Genomic DNA, 15,317 nt, shown 5'->3' with positions numbered 1-15,317 from the left:
TAAAACTGTCTCATATTTGTCGTAATGCAGTATTTTTAAGTTTGTTTAATTACTAATAAAGGTTTTTTGTTGTATTAAGTCCAATTATTCGGACTTAATATGTTGAATGCATTAGTTGTTTCATCAAATCAAATCATTGGTTGTTCATATCGTTCGTGCATTATTTAGTGATAGTTTGAGCCCTTCTCGAATTTGGAGGAAAGGAATATATGAGCTCGGAAAAATTTCTTGTTCGAACAATAATATGTGAACGATAAATTTTCATTTCTTTTAGAGAAAGAAAGAGAGACAAATCCAAGCTGAGATCATCCACACCACCCATTCTCTGTTGGGTGTTGGTAAGAGTCCATGTTGAGAACAGAGCAATTGCATTGAGTTCTCCGTGCTGCAAGAGCTTGCTATTCCTGATGACAAGCATCTCCTATGCAAGCCTACCTCATCTAGAGAGGTCATCGCCGGCGAGGACAGAGCTCCGCCGGCGGCACGGAGGGCATGAACTGGCTCCTGTGGGCGGATCGAGAAAGATGGAGAAGATAGAATTTGGTGGGAGATTCTCCTCAGATGGACCTTTTAAGAGAGTTACTGCACCTCAAACCGTGACCTCTGCTGCTCCAACCATGGTTTCTGATCTTGAGGTACGGTTTAGTCATGACAGTAAGAACTCGTCCATTCATGTCATTGCAGTAGATCGAAGTAGATGTTCTGCTCGATATATACTCTGTTCATGTCTTTGTACTCAAGCCAAGCTAAGGATGGATCTGAGGCGCTTCCGCCACACTGAACTCCATGCAGAGAGCAGACTGTCGCACAGACAAGGAGAAGATGCTGGCAAACTACGTGCCGGTGTTCGTGATGATCCCGGTAAGTTGTTCTTCGTTAATTGGCCCAGCAGCAGTGACATTACGGTCTTTGATCTGAGACTGCCCAACAGTTGGATGTCATCTCCGTCAGCAACGTGTTGGAGAAGCAGGAAGAACTGCGGCGGCAGCTACGGCAGTTGCGTGCCGCCGATGTCGACGGCGTCATGGTGGACGTTTGGTGGGGAATCGTCGAAGCCGAGGGCGCGAAATGCTACGACTGGAGCGCATACAGGGAGCTGTTCCACATGGTGGAGGAAGAAGGGCTAAAGTTGCAGGCCATCATGTCGTTCCATCGGTGCGGTGGAAACATCGGCGACGCCGTCGACATCCCGTTGCCGCGTTGGGTTCGCGATGTCGGCGAGTCGGACCCAGATATCTACTACACCAACAGAAGTGGCACGAGGAATCGAGAGTACCTCACCGTTGGGGTAGACAGCCAGCCCATATTTGATGGCCGCACTGCTGTGGAGGTTAGAGCTGCAAACCATCATTCTTCGTGACCTTTAGTCCGCTTGAAGAAGTTGTGGATGCAGGGACTATCTTGTTTCTTGTTTGCAGCTTTACAGTGACTTCATGAAGAGCTTCAGAGCAAACATGGCAGATTTCTTGGATGCTGGTATTATCACAGACATAGAGGTGGGTCTTGGCCCTGCCGGAGAATTGAGGTACCCCTCCTACCCTGAAGCACAGGGATGGGTTTTTCCAGGCATTGGAGAGTTTCAGGTAAGAGCTCACTGTGATCGCTACTTGTACAGTGTCTTCAGTTTTGGTTAGCTAATAAACCTCTTCCAGAAACTGGAGAAGAGGATGACTGAAGCATGTTTTGTAGTGTTATGACAAGTACATGAAGGAAGAGTTCAAAGAGGACGCAACAATGGCAGGACACCCTGAATGGGATTTGCCAGATGATGCAGGAGAATACAACGACAAGCCGACGAAGACCAAGTTCTTCGCGGCGAAGAATGGGACATATCTCACGGAAAAAGGAAGCTTCTTCCTGACTTGGTACTCGAACAAGCTACTAATGCATGGAGACCAGATTCTTGATGCAGCTAATGAGGCCTTCCTAGGCTGCAAACTCAAGCTTGCAGCCAAAGCAAGTGTCCCATTGCACTGTCTCAACGCAATTAGGAAGCCCTCTCCGTGTTGCCTTCACTGTAATCCCACCACTTGCATCGCAGGTCTCCGGCATCCACTGGTGGTACAAAGACGACAACCATGCAGCAGAGCTAACTGCAGGCTACTACAACCTGAACGATCGCGACGGCTACAGAACCATCGCAAGAATGCTGGCAAGACATGATGCTATCCTCAACTTCACCTGTGTGGAGATGAGAAACTGGGAACAAATCAGAAGAGCCAAGAGTGGGCCTGAAGAACTCGTTCGACAGGTAAAAGCCACCACCACCATCAGATTACAGAGCACAAGACATGAGTTACTAGGTGCTTGGGAATTGATGTCAGGTGTTCAGTGCAGCATGGAGAGAGGGGATCGAAGTGGCATGCGAAAATGCTCTTAGCAGATATGACAGAAGGGGGTATAACCAGATCTTGAAGAATGCTAGGCCAAATGGAGTCAGCAGAAATGGCAGGCCAAAGCTAAGAGTTCTAGCAATGACATATCTCAGACTATCAGATGAGTTACTGAAGAGAATTAACTTCAACGTATTTAGATTGTTTGTGAGAAAGATGCACGCAGACCAGGTGAGGTTTCTTCTTCGTACTACCTCTGAACCTTCAAGCTTGGGAATAATGGAGTTGATGCAGTTCGATGGTGTTGTTTTACTGCAGGAGTACTGTGCAGATCCATGGAAGTATTTCAAACCCATTACACCTGTAGAGAGATCGAAGCCAGAGATACCGATGGATGAAATCTTGGAAGCTACAGAGACTATGAAGCCATACCCATTTGATCCAGAAACTGATATGAGTGTTGGTGGTGCCTTTGCCGATGTTGTGGATGCAGCACTGCGCATCCTGACTTCATCCTTCAATTGAGATCCTGCAGATGGTGAGGACGGAGGACCAGAGTTTGATGAGAACAGTACAACGAAGAAGCTATAGATCGACGGATGTTTATGTGAACACTGAAGCATAGATATCAGTTCATATCAGTGTAATTAATCTAATTTATTCTCGACAAGCATCATGCCTTGTGGGTGGGAGAGAGAAAGCATTCTTCGGCTATCATATACACCATCTCCTACTCTCTTCCTGCAGGAACAAATGGACATACAGAGATTACTGCCAGAAGCAGTCTTTGGGATTTTGATCTCCAGAAAGATGTCATCGTTGATGTACGCTTCAGTCTTCTTCCAGTTTGCATCCGGTGGCAGCTCAAGTCGCCTGACGAAGCCATGTTCCCACCAGCGGCCGGTCTTCCACTCCCTTGCTTCAGCTTCTCACCCACGCCACAAGCCACTGATCTCCACCACCTTCTCCTTCACGCCACATATTTCTACGTCACATTTCCTTTCACCAACTGAGAAGCATGGTGTTGAGATTCTATCGATGATATATGGACATAGATAGATCTGTTTCCTGTAGAAGGAGACACCAGTACCTGGTAACTCAGCTCTCAGAGCATACTCTGAGTCTGTTTCAGACCAATCAAAGGCGGTCTTGGAGGTGTTCCCAGGGCCAGAGAGCAATGTCTCCGCCTCGAACTCCCACAACGGGAACGTATCGGCAGGGTCGAAGAACTTCCCGAACAGTAGCGGGTTGAAGAGCGACCCTTCACCAAACACCTTTCCAACAGCATCCCCGCCGCAAGCAACGGAACGCGTCTTCCGTGAAGGCAACTCGCCATTTCTGCGAGTGCGAGCTCTGATCGCCTGATCGGACCTCGATCACCCTCGGTGGTGGCATTCGCAAAGCAAGCGTCGAAGGGGGATGCTCCCATAGAACTCACCTTTTATAAAGCTCAAGCTGCTGCCTTTCGCAAAGGCAGAGATGAGGATTCCCCATGTTGCTTCGGGGAATCTTTCCTGCTCTGGACCACACCTTATCCCCCTCCATTTCTGAGATGAAGAAGTCTGCAACCTTGGGATCTCTGGCCTCACCAACTTGGCCAGCAGGATGCAGCGAAGCAGACCACTTCACATGCATTGTACTGCTTCAAATGCAGCGGCTTCCTTCAACTTCTTGATGATGCATGTAGTGCTGTAAGAGCTGATTGAGATATCTGTTTCTGACGATGACACCCACAAGAGAATATGAGGATTAGAAAGTGTAGCAGTCACTCTTGAGGATTGAATTATTATAGCATGCTGAAAAGAAGAGAATATGAGTTGTACTGCTTCAGCTAGTGGAGAGGACAGTTCAGTCACCTGTGAACTGAAGCTGGTTTTGCTTTTCCTGGATCTGTGTTTTCCCATTGAGCCTTTACTAGATTCTGTTTACTTTTCTTGGCCCATGGTTTGTCTTGGATTTCTGCCTTGCTGCTTTCTCTCACCTTATGCTCACATTCTACAGAAGTATCCTCAAGTTGCTGAGATGACATGTCTTCTTCAAATGTTCATCAACAGAAAGCGCATTTGAGTATGAAATGAAGAAAATACCACTTTTTGAAGCAAATTTGACTGAGAGAGATGTTTGACCATCAGGTTTCAAGAATGGTTGACTAAAACTCTGAAACTTCAGAGAATACTCATTAATTTCGCTTACTGGACTTGACCTCAACAAGTCGAGAGAAATGCTTAACCATCATTTTGGATCTATCTTGTTTTCAATTCTCATGTGATACAAGCAATTTGTGAGCACAAAAATTTGCCAAAGAGCTTGTAATTTTGAACACACACATTATTGCAAAGTTGTCAAGAATGTAAACAATTCAGAATGTTGATCATGTTAAAGGATTTCTTTCAACCTCAAGAATAGTGTTTCTTCCAATGCCTCATATGATAAGAATAAGAATAAGAAGAATACATTTGTAGGTGCCATTAACCTGCTCCATTATCTGAATAAAGCTTGTCTGGCATCCTTTAAGTTTCTTCTTCTGAGTCTAAGAAGGTTCTGAGGAAGTAGATTAAATAGTATGATAGGCAGCCAGATTAAAGAAGCATCTTTAAATGGTAAAACCTGCAGGGATGAACAGAATCTACTCTTGACGTTCTAAAAATCATTCACCAGAAGCAATGATCATGCCAATTTTTACTTGACTCAAGTTGCCTCAGATTCATTTTAGAAAGCATTCAAGATTAGTGTATTGACAACCACAGTTCTATTTAATCATGCAAGAATTTCTCATTATGTAACATGTGGAGCCATTGCATGTATGCTCATGTATGGATTTCTACAACAGTAATCACATATATGCATTACACATCATGTTTAAAGACTATATAATGGAAATAGTTGAGTTCATCATAGCAAATAACTGGTCATACTTCAAGTAACTTTCAAGGTTTGCCAATAACAGAGTATTCTAAGAAACTTTTACTGTTTTAGTGGTTGATCTGATTTATGTTTCAGTCAGACGCAACCTCGATTATCATAGGAAGAGAAGATGAAAGTGTTTTGTACCATAAACTATTGCTTAGCAAGTAAATCAAGATCAAGGACGCTGGCTCATGCCCTCATCTCTCAACAATTAAAGCTCAAGAGCCTACTCAGCAACAGCAACAAAGAAACCCTAAAAATTACCAGCACCAATAGCAACAGGGAACAAAGCATTCCTTCTAAGTATCAGAGGTATCAATTTATCACTATTATCCGAAGAAGAATTACAATCAGACTTATCAATTCATGATTAAGAATATGACTATCTAAAGCATTGTTGCAGAACATGCAAATGAATTATGACGAAACAGGCACAAAAGCGGCTTACCCTATACGGCCAAGCTCAAATTGGATGAAGGAATCCGAAGGCTCTTCCTAGAATAATTATTCTTCCTTCCAACATCCACAAGCTTTGTAGCCTCGTCCATCCTCGAACTCTTTGCCAATCCGTTCACCACCCTCTGGAATACTGCCGCTTCCACAAAACACCGCGTATTCATGCTATCATAGCAGCATTTTAGAGCCAAGTCGAGCTCACCGGCCTCACAAAGGTAAGGGATAATAATCTCAAAGGTCCCCTTGTTTGGTGCGCATTGGTTCTTCGCAAAATCTGAAAACAGCCTCTTGGCCTCCTCCAAGTTCCCTTCTTGGAAATACCCTTTGATAAGCGCATTGAAGGAGAAGGCGTCCGGCTGCAGCCCGACGTGGTTCAACTGGTCGACGAGCTTAGCTGCTTCCGCAGTCCTCCCTTCTGAAACCAGCCACCTCAATTTCGTGTTGAAGCTTTTTCTGTTGGGCTCGATGTTCTTCTTCCACATCAAAGCCCAAATCTTTTCGGCTTCCGAAGATTCCTTCTTCTCGTAGGACCAATGCAGGAGGGTGTTGCAGGTGATCACATCAGGAGATATCCCATTCCTCTCCATGAGGTCTACCGTACCCAGGGCCGCATCAAGATCGCCTTTTTCGCAGAGGGCGCAGATGAGGACGTTGTAGGAGATGAGATTCGGGACGATGGTGGTGTCGGCGGCAGGAATATCGCGGAAAGCGGCGACCAGGCCCTCGACATCGCCGGAGTCAGCGAATGCGGTGAGGAGGGCATTGAAGGACATGACGGAGCGCGGGGTTCCGAGGGCGGGAAGCTGGCGAAAGGTAGTGGCGGCGTGGGTGGCCATGGAGGCCTTGCCGTAGAGGGAAATGAGACGGACGGCGAAGCCCTCGCGGGCGAGGTCGGAGGGGAACCGCTTCTGGGCCTCGAGGATGGCCTCGACAGCGTCAAGGCGGCCGGCCTTTTCGAGGCGGCGGACGGCGATCTCATAGATGCGGTGGCGGCAGCGGAAGCGGTAGGAGGCGGAGGCGGCGATGAAGCCGGCGGCGAGCTTGTCGGGGTCGCGCTCCTTGGAGAGTTTGTTGATGGTAACGGCGAGCGTCTCCGTGTACGAACGGGGGTTAGGGTCCGGGCTAGGTCCCACCACCGTGGTAGCGGTGGAGGAGGAGAAGCGGCGTACGAAAAGGCGAACTCGAAAGCTTAAACTCATCCTTCAAGCTTAGTTTGCCGACGGGCGGCGGATAGGGTTTTGGAGGGGGGCTTAGAAGGGAATCCGACCCTCTCCACGCATCTTAAAGCATGCGGTGGCAGTTGCATCGCGACGTCGCTGGTCGTGTCGGATCTGATATTTTTATATAAAGTATTTAGCCAAAATTACAAATAGTAGTAATATGTTCAGTTAAAAATATAGGAAAATCGTATATTATATTGTTATACTTTATGTTATGATGTTGAGAAGATGATATTATCATTAGATGATATCAATATATTAGTTAGATTGAATCAAACGAGAAGACATAAGACAAATATACATCAATTAGTGATGTAAATACCATATCAGCTGACAGACTGCAAAACTCTTTGCTGACAGGAACTAAAATTTTGCATTTAATTGACCATGGAATTAAGGATGATTACAATCATGAAAATAAAAATAAAAAGACTGTTATGTGATGATTTACCCTCCACTATTCTGCGATCAAATTATTTTCTTGGGACTTCTGTCTTAGGAAGTCTTGTGCCTTCTCAATTAGGTGTGAACCATAAGTCTACATACATTAGGTGAGAGCCATAGGCCTAACGACTTGGCCGCAACTCAAAGATCGACTCGATCTATAGACATCTGCCAATAGATCCGGCATCTTTAGGCACTGAGATCCTGCGAATGCAACATGCAAGCTACAAAATGGATGGACTATCTATCAGTGCTATCAGTTTGTGCCTCCGAAGCAGCAACCTGCGGTAAGACAAATGATGCACAGAGCATCCATTTTCCAGGTGCAACGAGGCGGACCTTGTGCATTTCTAGGTCAACGACTTCCTCACACAGTGCCATGTTAATCCTCTGCGTACAAAAACCAGTTAACTTGAATTAGCACAAGAATGATGTCGAGAAAGGAGTTACTGGTCAGGAGAAGCGTAACCTGACCTCGTGAAAATCATACTCGGGGTTCTGCGCCTTCGAAAATCCATATACATGAATCTTCGGCGGAGAGCAACCCGGCCTTGGTTTCTTCCTGACTATTCCTCTAAATGCATCTGTTAACATAAGAAATTCAAGAATTGAGCAGAAGCAAGTCATGATGATATCTTGAAAGATGTATATCGTTCAGCTCTGGCTTCTGGTAAAAATCGATCCACCAAACAATATACAAGAAATCTAATTGAAGAGGCAATTATATACCACCATGATGTTAGTCAAGTGTGAGTACAATGTTTTGAGCAACAGTATCATATGAGAGTCCTATTTAGCTAACCTTTTTTAATATAGGGATGTATAAGAAAAATTGCATTGCCAGGTATGTTTAAAATCTCAACACAATAAGCTAATTACAAACATACCTAAGAATTCCACGGCATCATTTGGCAAATTCATAACCACTTGCGTAATAGAATAAGGATGTTGATTGGCAAACATTGCAATGATGAACCTCCTGCCATCCATGTTGAAAACCTGAGCAGTACATAAATTAGAGATGTTTATGTATCCTGTAAATGCCAGTTTGCAGCATTAAGAAAATTGATTAATTATCTCCAAATTATGGTAACATGCAGAAAGCAAAGAACAAAAAGGCAATAAATAAGAACTAGAGAAGTCATTAAACATGCTTTACAAATGTGAATATATACAACTGCTGCTAGTGGCAGTCCCATACATACAGGCATGACATAGATGTCAAAGCCATCTCGTTTCTTTCAACAGGCAGTAGAACATTGTTCTCAAAAGACAATAAGTTGCTCCAAATTAGCCACAAATAAACCATTTTAAATTGATAAGAGCATAAAATTGGATTAACAGTGCAACCAGCAAAAGCTGAAATATCACATATACCATTTAGTCAAACATTGAAATTTGAAATACCATTTTAAACTCTAAGGTTAACAAATTAAATGATTTCACATGACTCGTTATCAGTTCTAATTTATGAATGTTCAATAAATGCATTACTCCGACCACCCCAAAAAAGCTGGGATATTATGGGAACTTGTTGTGTTGGTCTATAAATACATCATTCACAGAGGCCAATAGTGCAAAAAATAACTGCTGTTACTTGATAGCAGTACACATCAGTATTGTAGCAACATAGTAGCTACAAATGGCAAAATATTATATATATATATATATATATATATATATAAAGGCTACAAATATTTGAATCATGATCATAATATTTTGAGGATTAAAACAATCACTGCAAATCTTTGAAAATGATAGCTCATCATACCTCCACTTTTCTCTCAAGCCTGTTGAGGACAATGTTTCTTTCAAGATACTCCACAGCATTGGGGTTTAGATCATTGGCAAATACATACTTTACTGTCTTTGCTGCAGAAATAGCTATTGGGCCAACACCAGAGAATACATCACCTGTCCATTGATGTATAAACATGTCATACGTGCATTTATAATTTCTATTATAATGAAATAATGAACTGTTGACAATTAAGATCTTTCATCAACCAAATATAATATTGTGTTATCATGTCTAGCTCCTACAAGTTCATCGAAATAGAACCTACTTAACAACAAGAAATTTCACAAACACAAAAGCAGATATTGGCAAACTAGCATGCTGGTTTAAAATGATATGGAACTATGAAGAAATATCATCTAATGACTGCATATCCAATATATCAGCCAAATATAACTAAAAATTCTCATGTATCAACCATATACCCTTACCTATCAGATGAGTTAAGAGATGTGAATCATACCAAATATGTACCAATGGAGATCAAAATCCACAAAATGCAACAACTACATGCATGTAATTGATCTTGAATAGCTCAATAATCACTGAATAAGGGGCTATTAGGACATAACAAAAAAATAGATGATATTATGGCTAAACTTTGATGCAAGAATTTAATTGCATAACTTAATTCACCAAATTAATTAAATAACATGTTCAACCAGCTTTTTTTAGTCTTCATATGTGTTTTAATGTTTCCACACAACAGTGACACACACACACACACATCTATATATAAACACATGAAAGAAGAACAGCAATCTTTATGATGGTACATTCACATGCACAGTTTTAATTTAAAATATTTAAGCAACGAGCAAGAAGCTGCATATCTTACTTATTACCAGTTGGAAAAAACTAAATAGCATATCATAGTATTAGCATATTATTAAATCTAAAGAGTATCCTAAACAACTTGCACTTAGTCAATTACAGCACCAGTAACTCAAAACAACCAAGAGATACTTACAGACTATATCAGAGCTTGCAAAACTATCGATAAGTCGTTGCCTCTCAGTTGCCAACTTCGAGTTCCAATAACTGCAGCGGGAAGAAGAAACATAGTTAAATTGATGATCCTAATCTTTGTAATTAATCACAAGGCATAATGAAGTGACTATGACTTCTTAAATACTAAAGAAAATTAAGAAACTCAGTATTAAAGAAAAGAATAAGGTGATTTATGAAGATTGATGAAAAAAATTTACTCAGAAACATTAAATTTTGATAGTTAATTGTAAACTGGATTACACTACATTATTCAACTATATAACTTCAATTCTTCAGTCTTTGTATCTTATTTAGTCATCTTATTTCTATAAGCTGTTGCATGAAACCCCTGAAAGGGAACAATTAGTCAAAAGAACATGCTGCACTAAAATGATCTTCACAAGACAGTCTTATGTACTTCATTCACGCTTTACATTACTGAATTTGGTGTGGTCTTTTGACAACGAAAAGAGGACCTGAAATATAAGCATGTAAACTTGCAAATAGCTTTTTCTAATGCTTCAATTAACTGACTGATTGAAATTGAATCCTGCATAAGATTTACACGAGTCTAGTGTTCAGCCCATGTATATCAGTGAGGCAATTTTCAAATAATTACAAAAAAAATTGCATACTTCTAATACAAATCAAGACGAATATGAAAATGAGAATCATACACTGTTCCTAGATCAACTTGGAAACGAATACCACTCTCCACAACTGTCGTTACAAGAGAATGATTGCCAGCCAATACTTCAAGCTGCATGGTTCTGTAATCATTTTGTATAGCATCAGTTTTGTTCACTACTGTCTGTATCTTTGGCTTGTTCTTATCCAAGACGACCTGGACAAGAGAAACTCATCAAAATTCTGGACAATCCTTATTATTTGATTGCTAAATATGAAATCTGTGGAAAATTTCTTGAGACCTGTGCAATAAGCTTCTTGTAAGATTGGTGCTCATCTCGTAAATTCAAGTGTGCAATATGCCCAACCGTTTCAAATCCAGTGGGAATAGTCATACCGTCAGGTAGCAAGGCTTCAAGAAGCTGCAAAAGGCAGCTTAGACCTTCAATATGTTGAAGAGCAAAAGATACCACAAAAAGAAAAATGAGGGGACTATAAAGGATAAGCAATCTATCAAAAACAGAGTCTTGAATATGTACAAAAGACTTAAATATACCTCACTCATCTGCCAATAGTCATAAGATAAGGTCAGCTGGCATTGCACAAGCTCAAATGCTAAAGGCTTGCTCTGGTGTGGATCATAATTTAAGGCAGCCTGGAAAGATAAAATAATTCACTACATGCTTAGGACAACAACTATTCAGCTTAGAATGAAAACGATTTTCAGGTTCAAAGTCAATAAAATATCTATTTAAAAATTTGATTGGAAACGGTGTTCTAAAATATACAAAGCCACAAGCAAAATGGAGCTAAATGAATTACTCAAGCAAATTTCTGGAGTTTCGACACATATGGCGAGCACCACAGGGATGTCTCCCGGAGACAGCTCCATAGTGCAATGGCAGCAGCACACATACACAAACTTGCACTCTGTATATTTGCTAAGCATGATTTTCTTTTCTTTTCTTTTAATTTATTTTGCCTGCGGTGTCACTCTATGTTCTGAGTATCACTCATCATGCATCAAACACTTTCTCCAATGGCATACCATGTTACCATGTGGACTTAAAATCCTGCCACTCCAAACCAACTTCTCAATTGTGACATGGAAAGATAAGTGAAGTACTTATAACTCTTCTGCAAATAATCATTGAATTTTTCTAGTGATGCCAAATGGTCCTATGAAGCAACAGCACAACAGTTGCAACAGAGTCCGTACTTGTAGCATCTTGAAAGTTCTACAGTCTCATAGTAATCTCAGAACATGACTCTATTCTTCTCAGAAATCCTCAATGAATCTATATCAATGAGGGCAGCAAGCAATCCTCTTTTCTAGGAACCAGATATTTCACAAAAAGATGACCAAGTGGAACTTTAATACTCAACTCAGTGATATATACCTTTTTTCCCTAAAAATGACACAGAAACTAGTAAATTATACTGAGATGTACTAAAAGCAACTAAGTTGACCATTGCTACTTGCGCACTGATACTGCCCAGACCACAATCCTGGAACCCACTAGACTATCCTAGCCTAGAATGCTAATGTGACTCCATGGTGCACTGAAAACATCTCCTAAATGGCAACTGCAGGAAGGAATGTAACTGTCACATTTCATTTTTTTTGAGCTAATGGAGTATCAAACAACTTTTTTTACTTTAGGGTGCTTGCAATGCACTGTCAAGTTCTGTTCAAGCTAATCAAACAAGTTTTTCCTTGGTGATACAACTAGTATAAATCAGAATGAAACTAAAATATGTAATGTACCATTAAAATAAAACAGAAGGACTAACAAAGGAATCAGTCACTATCATCAAACTAAAACAGGACTCACAAACCAATCGTAGGCACCTTGACGGCTTCTGGGAGCTCAGCCACAGGTTTCTTGGCATGTCGCTGATCCAAGAGCAGCAGCCTAGTAGGACCTCTCCACCTCAATCCTTTGAAGTCATCTCCAAGTAAACCACTCAAATCCTCTCCTTCCTCTTCATCTCCTTCTCCAATCACTTCAATAACAGCAAAATCATTCTTTCCAATACTCTTCCTCACTCCATCAACCCCATCCTTACTCTTCAATTTCTTCTTCTTTGGCCGCGACATCTTCGCCAGATTCCTGAACTTCAAGAACCCACGGAAATTGAACTCCTTCACGAGCTTCTCCCTGTACAGCACCGGACTCAGTGCCATCTTCTCGTCGTCCGGTCTCCCGTCCGCCCTCGCTGCCAGCGAATTAAGCCGAGACCCGCCGTCCCCTTCGGCATCTCGAAGCATCCTCCTGATCTCGGGGTCCACGTCATCGCCAGGAACCCTACCGACGTTGCGGACACGGGGCCAGTTGAGGAGGTGGCCGCGGAGGCGGCGCTCGAGGGCGGAGCACTCCTCTGCGGGGACCCTAAGGGCGGCGACATCATAGACGCGGGAGAAGCTCGCCCTGTCGAAAGAGCTGCCTCCGCCGCCGTCATCGTCCGCCTCGGAATCCGGCGGCGATGACTGTGGTTCCGGGACGCGGCCGCCGCGAAGGGACGGACCGTACAGGAAAGATAAGGGTCGGTGGGGATCGACGGCTAGGGTTAGGATTGCATTCGAGGAGTAAGAGGCGGCAGCGGCGGCGGGGGATTTGGAGAGGAGGCGTCGAGTGGAGGAGATGGAAAGGGAAAACGTGAAGAGATGGTGAGTGCGAACCGCAGCTACCGAACAACAACACCTCATACTCTTCGATTGGGGAAAACGTATCTCCACTAAATCCGATATATAAATAAATGGTGAGGGTGCATATATAAAAGCAAACTTACATATACATCCTTTTAAATTGATATATGACAATATATATATATATATATATATATATATATATATATATATATATATATTATTACACCCAACTATTATCGATAGGTTGATATGGTGGGTCCCAAATGGCAGAGACTTATACGATTTTATTTTATTTTTAGATCGTAGTACGATATCTATAATTTTTTGTTCTAATACTCCTCGAAATTAAATGATCTTATTATAACAAAGATAATATCATCTAATTTATCATTATTTAATATTTTTTATTGATCATCAAATCTTTCAGTGTAATGCTATTATTCAATAAAATACAATATTGACACTATATTACGATAAAAAATATAAAAGAAAAATAAAATATAAAGACACCATCGTCTCGATGTGCAATCAGTGCATTTGCACACAAAAAAAAAAAGACTATTTTTGTGAGTCTTTAATAACCAGTTTGAATATTTCTAAATTTAATATTTATTTGTTATTTTTTGGTTTCTTTGCAAGAGGCCCTCCAAGACGACCCGCTTCTTCTCCATCGCCTGCTCCACCAGAATCCTCCTCCGGTGGAGCTCCGCCGACGGCGTCCAATCCTTCACCTCCTTTGCGGTCGTTGCTGGTCTGCCGCTGGAGAACTGGCACGCGACGAAGAAGAGCCACGACGACGTGCACAGGATCGAGCAAAGCCGGCCCCAAAAGACCATCACCGAGAGGCTCGCTGCGAGCAGAAAGATCCCCGTGGCCCCACCTCTATTTCTCGCTGGCCCCAGCGGGGCCTTTCTGGGAGGTGGTGTCATCTTCTGCCGTGCCCTCGGCACCGCGGACTCCCGGAGCGCCACCAAGCTCGCCAGCGACAAGCGAGAGGAAGTGGAGGAGGAGGAGGAGGAAGAAGAAGACAACGACGAGGCGGAATATGAGGAAGAGGAAAAGATCGATGCTGCCCTCTCGTCGTCGTCATACGCCAATTTCCGATCTGATGAATCCAATTTCGGCTCCTTTTCCTCTTTCTCTCCACGATTCTGAAATCAATTCATCCACAAGAAATCAACAAAGGAACAAAAAAGACCAATTTGCGCCGGTTGTCGCATCAAATTCAAGAAAGGATCCCGCACCAGAGAGGCAACCGAAGCCGATGACCGAAAAATCCTGGCAAGAATCCGACTCCTCCAGCGCCGCCGGGGGTAGCTTCCCTTATTCGGTTCAACATCACCGCAGCGCGGCTCCACCTCGTCTTCAGGAACCACGGCAGCGAAACAGAGGAAGCTGCCGTTGTGCCTCTTCCTTTCCCCCATGACGACTCAGAGCCGAGCCCGAGGGTTAGGGATCGACGAAGAAGAAGAAGGGGGGGCTTGTCGTGGCTGATGTGATGTGTTAGAATAGAGTTGTTGAGGCGTTTTCGCTCGTCTTCCCCCTCGAAAGATTACGACAATGGTGGGGGATGAGAACAGAACGACTCGACTATATATACGGAGAGGGAGTGGAGGGGTGGCCTTTCCTTTCCGTTCCGTTATCCATCTCAACAACCGTTTCGGATTCGACTGGCACGTTTGCCTCTACACCCTCTCAACCTGCTAAACCGGGTCCAGTCTGACTTCCAATCACAGAGTAGGTAGACGAGAAGCGTAATCCGTGAACGACAGGGAAAGCATCGGTGGGCCCTCACCGACTTCATTTGACTCCATTGACCCCGGCAGAACGGGCGTCGATGTGCCAGGCGAGATTCCTGGGAGGGCCTTTTCGTCCTTTCAGGTATGAAG

General features: G+C 42.9%; 4 protein-coding genes across 16 annotated transcripts; 1 reads left to right on the top strand and 3 right to left on the bottom strand.

The window, feature by feature from the left end:
- Positions 1–394: 394 nt before the first annotated feature.
- LOC135624587 (beta-amylase-like) lies at positions 395–3,003 on the top strand. Of its 2 annotated transcripts, none has more exons than XM_065128352.1 (8): positions 395–635; positions 793–861; positions 932–1,330; positions 1,419–1,583; positions 1,690–1,956; positions 2,042–2,251; positions 2,325–2,564; positions 2,652–3,003. In XM_065128352.1, the coding sequence occupies exons 1-8, from the start codon at positions 408–410 to the stop codon at positions 2,856–2,858; spliced, it is 1,785 nt and encodes a 594-aa protein (XP_064984424.1). In that variant the 5' UTR covers positions 395–407; the 3' UTR covers positions 2,859–3,003. The 2 variants fall into 2 exon arrangements, with proteins under 2 accessions (XP_064984424.1, XP_064984425.1); XM_065128353.1 differs by having other exon boundaries at positions 742–861.
- Positions 2,727–6,931, bottom strand: LOC135582564 (small ribosomal subunit protein mS78 (rPPR3a)-like). Of its 12 annotated transcripts, XM_065128366.1 has the most exons (5): positions 5,689–6,931; positions 4,190–4,940; positions 3,162–4,050; positions 3,013–3,074; positions 2,727–2,862 (listed from the first exon to the last, which is right to left on the bottom strand). In XM_065128366.1, the coding sequence occupies exon 1, from the start codon at positions 6,893–6,895 to the stop codon at positions 5,690–5,692; it is 1,206 nt and encodes a 401-aa protein (XP_064984438.1). In that variant the 5' UTR covers positions 6,896–6,931; the 3' UTR covers positions 2,727–2,862; positions 3,013–3,074; positions 3,162–4,050; positions 4,190–4,940; position 5,689. The 12 variants fall into 12 exon arrangements, with proteins under 12 accessions (XP_064984438.1, XP_064984428.1, XP_064984427.1 ...); XM_065128356.1 differs by having other exon boundaries at positions 3,013–4,050; XM_065128355.1 differs by lacking the exon at positions 2,727–2,862 and having other exon boundaries at positions 2,970–3,342; positions 3,424–4,050.
- Positions 6,932–7,205: 274 nt separating this feature from the next.
- Positions 7,206–13,519, bottom strand: LOC135624585 (tRNA (guanine(37)-N1)-methyltransferase 1-like). The gene is made up of 9 exons (XM_065128350.1): positions 12,628–13,519; positions 11,332–11,430; positions 11,078–11,197; positions 10,826–10,992; positions 10,129–10,199; positions 9,132–9,274; positions 8,248–8,359; positions 7,835–7,944; positions 7,206–7,750 (listed from the first exon to the last, which is right to left on the bottom strand). Exons 1-9 carry the CDS (start codon positions 13,483–13,485, stop codon positions 7,601–7,603), a joined length of 1,830 nt encoding a protein of 609 aa, XP_064984422.1. The 5' UTR covers positions 13,486–13,519; the 3' UTR covers positions 7,206–7,600.
- Positions 13,520–13,801: 282 nt separating this feature from the next.
- On the bottom strand, positions 13,802–15,007 carry LOC135624586 (uncharacterized). The gene is made up of 2 exons (XM_065128351.1): positions 14,673–15,007; positions 13,802–14,579 (listed from the first exon to the last, which is right to left on the bottom strand). Exons 1-2 carry the CDS (start codon positions 14,850–14,852, stop codon positions 14,031–14,033), a joined length of 729 nt encoding a protein of 242 aa, XP_064984423.1. The 5' UTR covers positions 14,853–15,007; the 3' UTR covers positions 13,802–14,030.
- Positions 15,008–15,317: the final 310 nt, after the last annotated feature.

This window comes from Musa acuminata, chromosome BXJ2-10, assembly GCF_036884655.1.
Source record: "Musa acuminata AAA Group cultivar baxijiao chromosome BXJ2-10, Cavendish_Baxijiao_AAA, whole genome shotgun sequence".
Classification (NCBI taxonomy): Eukaryota; Viridiplantae; Streptophyta; class Magnoliopsida; order Zingiberales; family Musaceae; genus Musa; species Musa acuminata.
Note: the sequence above shows the minus strand (reverse complement) of the source record. Positions and strands in the feature narration are given on the sequence as shown.

Coding starts and splice junctions, on each gene's coding strand:
- LOC135624587 (XM_065128352.1), top strand. CDS start 408: ATGACAAGCATCTCCTATGCAAGCCTACCTCATCTAGAGAGGTCATCG. Junction 2,252..2,324: donor CTGAAGAACTCGTTCGACAG/GTAAAAGCCACC, acceptor AATTGATGTCAG/GTGTTCAGTGCAGCATGGAG. Junction 2,565..2,651: donor GAAAGATGCACGCAGACCAG/GTGAGGTTTCTT, acceptor GTTTTACTGCAG/GAGTACTGTGCAGATCCATG.
- LOC135582564 (XM_065128356.1), bottom strand. CDS start 6,895: ATGAGTTTAAGCTTTCGAGTTCGCCTTTTCGTACGCCGCTTCTCCTCC.
- LOC135624585 (XM_065128350.1), bottom strand. CDS start 13,485: ATGAGGTGTTGTTGTTCGGTAGCTGCGGTTCGCACTCACCATCTCTTC. Junction 11,431..12,627: donor AGCTCCCAGAAGCCGTCAAG/GTGCCTACGATT, acceptor TTATCTTTCCAG/GCTGCCTTAAATTATGATCC. Junction 10,993..11,077: donor ACAAGAAGCTTATTGCACAG/GTCTCAAGAAAT, acceptor TCTCTTGTCCAG/GTCGTCTTGGATAAGAACAA.
- LOC135624586 (XM_065128351.1), bottom strand. CDS start 14,852: ATGGGGGAAAGGAAGAGGCACAACGGCAGCTTCCTCTGTTTCGCTGCC. Junction 14,580..14,672: donor CGGCTTCGGTTGCCTCTCTG/GTGCGGGATCCT, acceptor AATTGATTTCAG/AATCGTGGAGAGAAAGAGGA.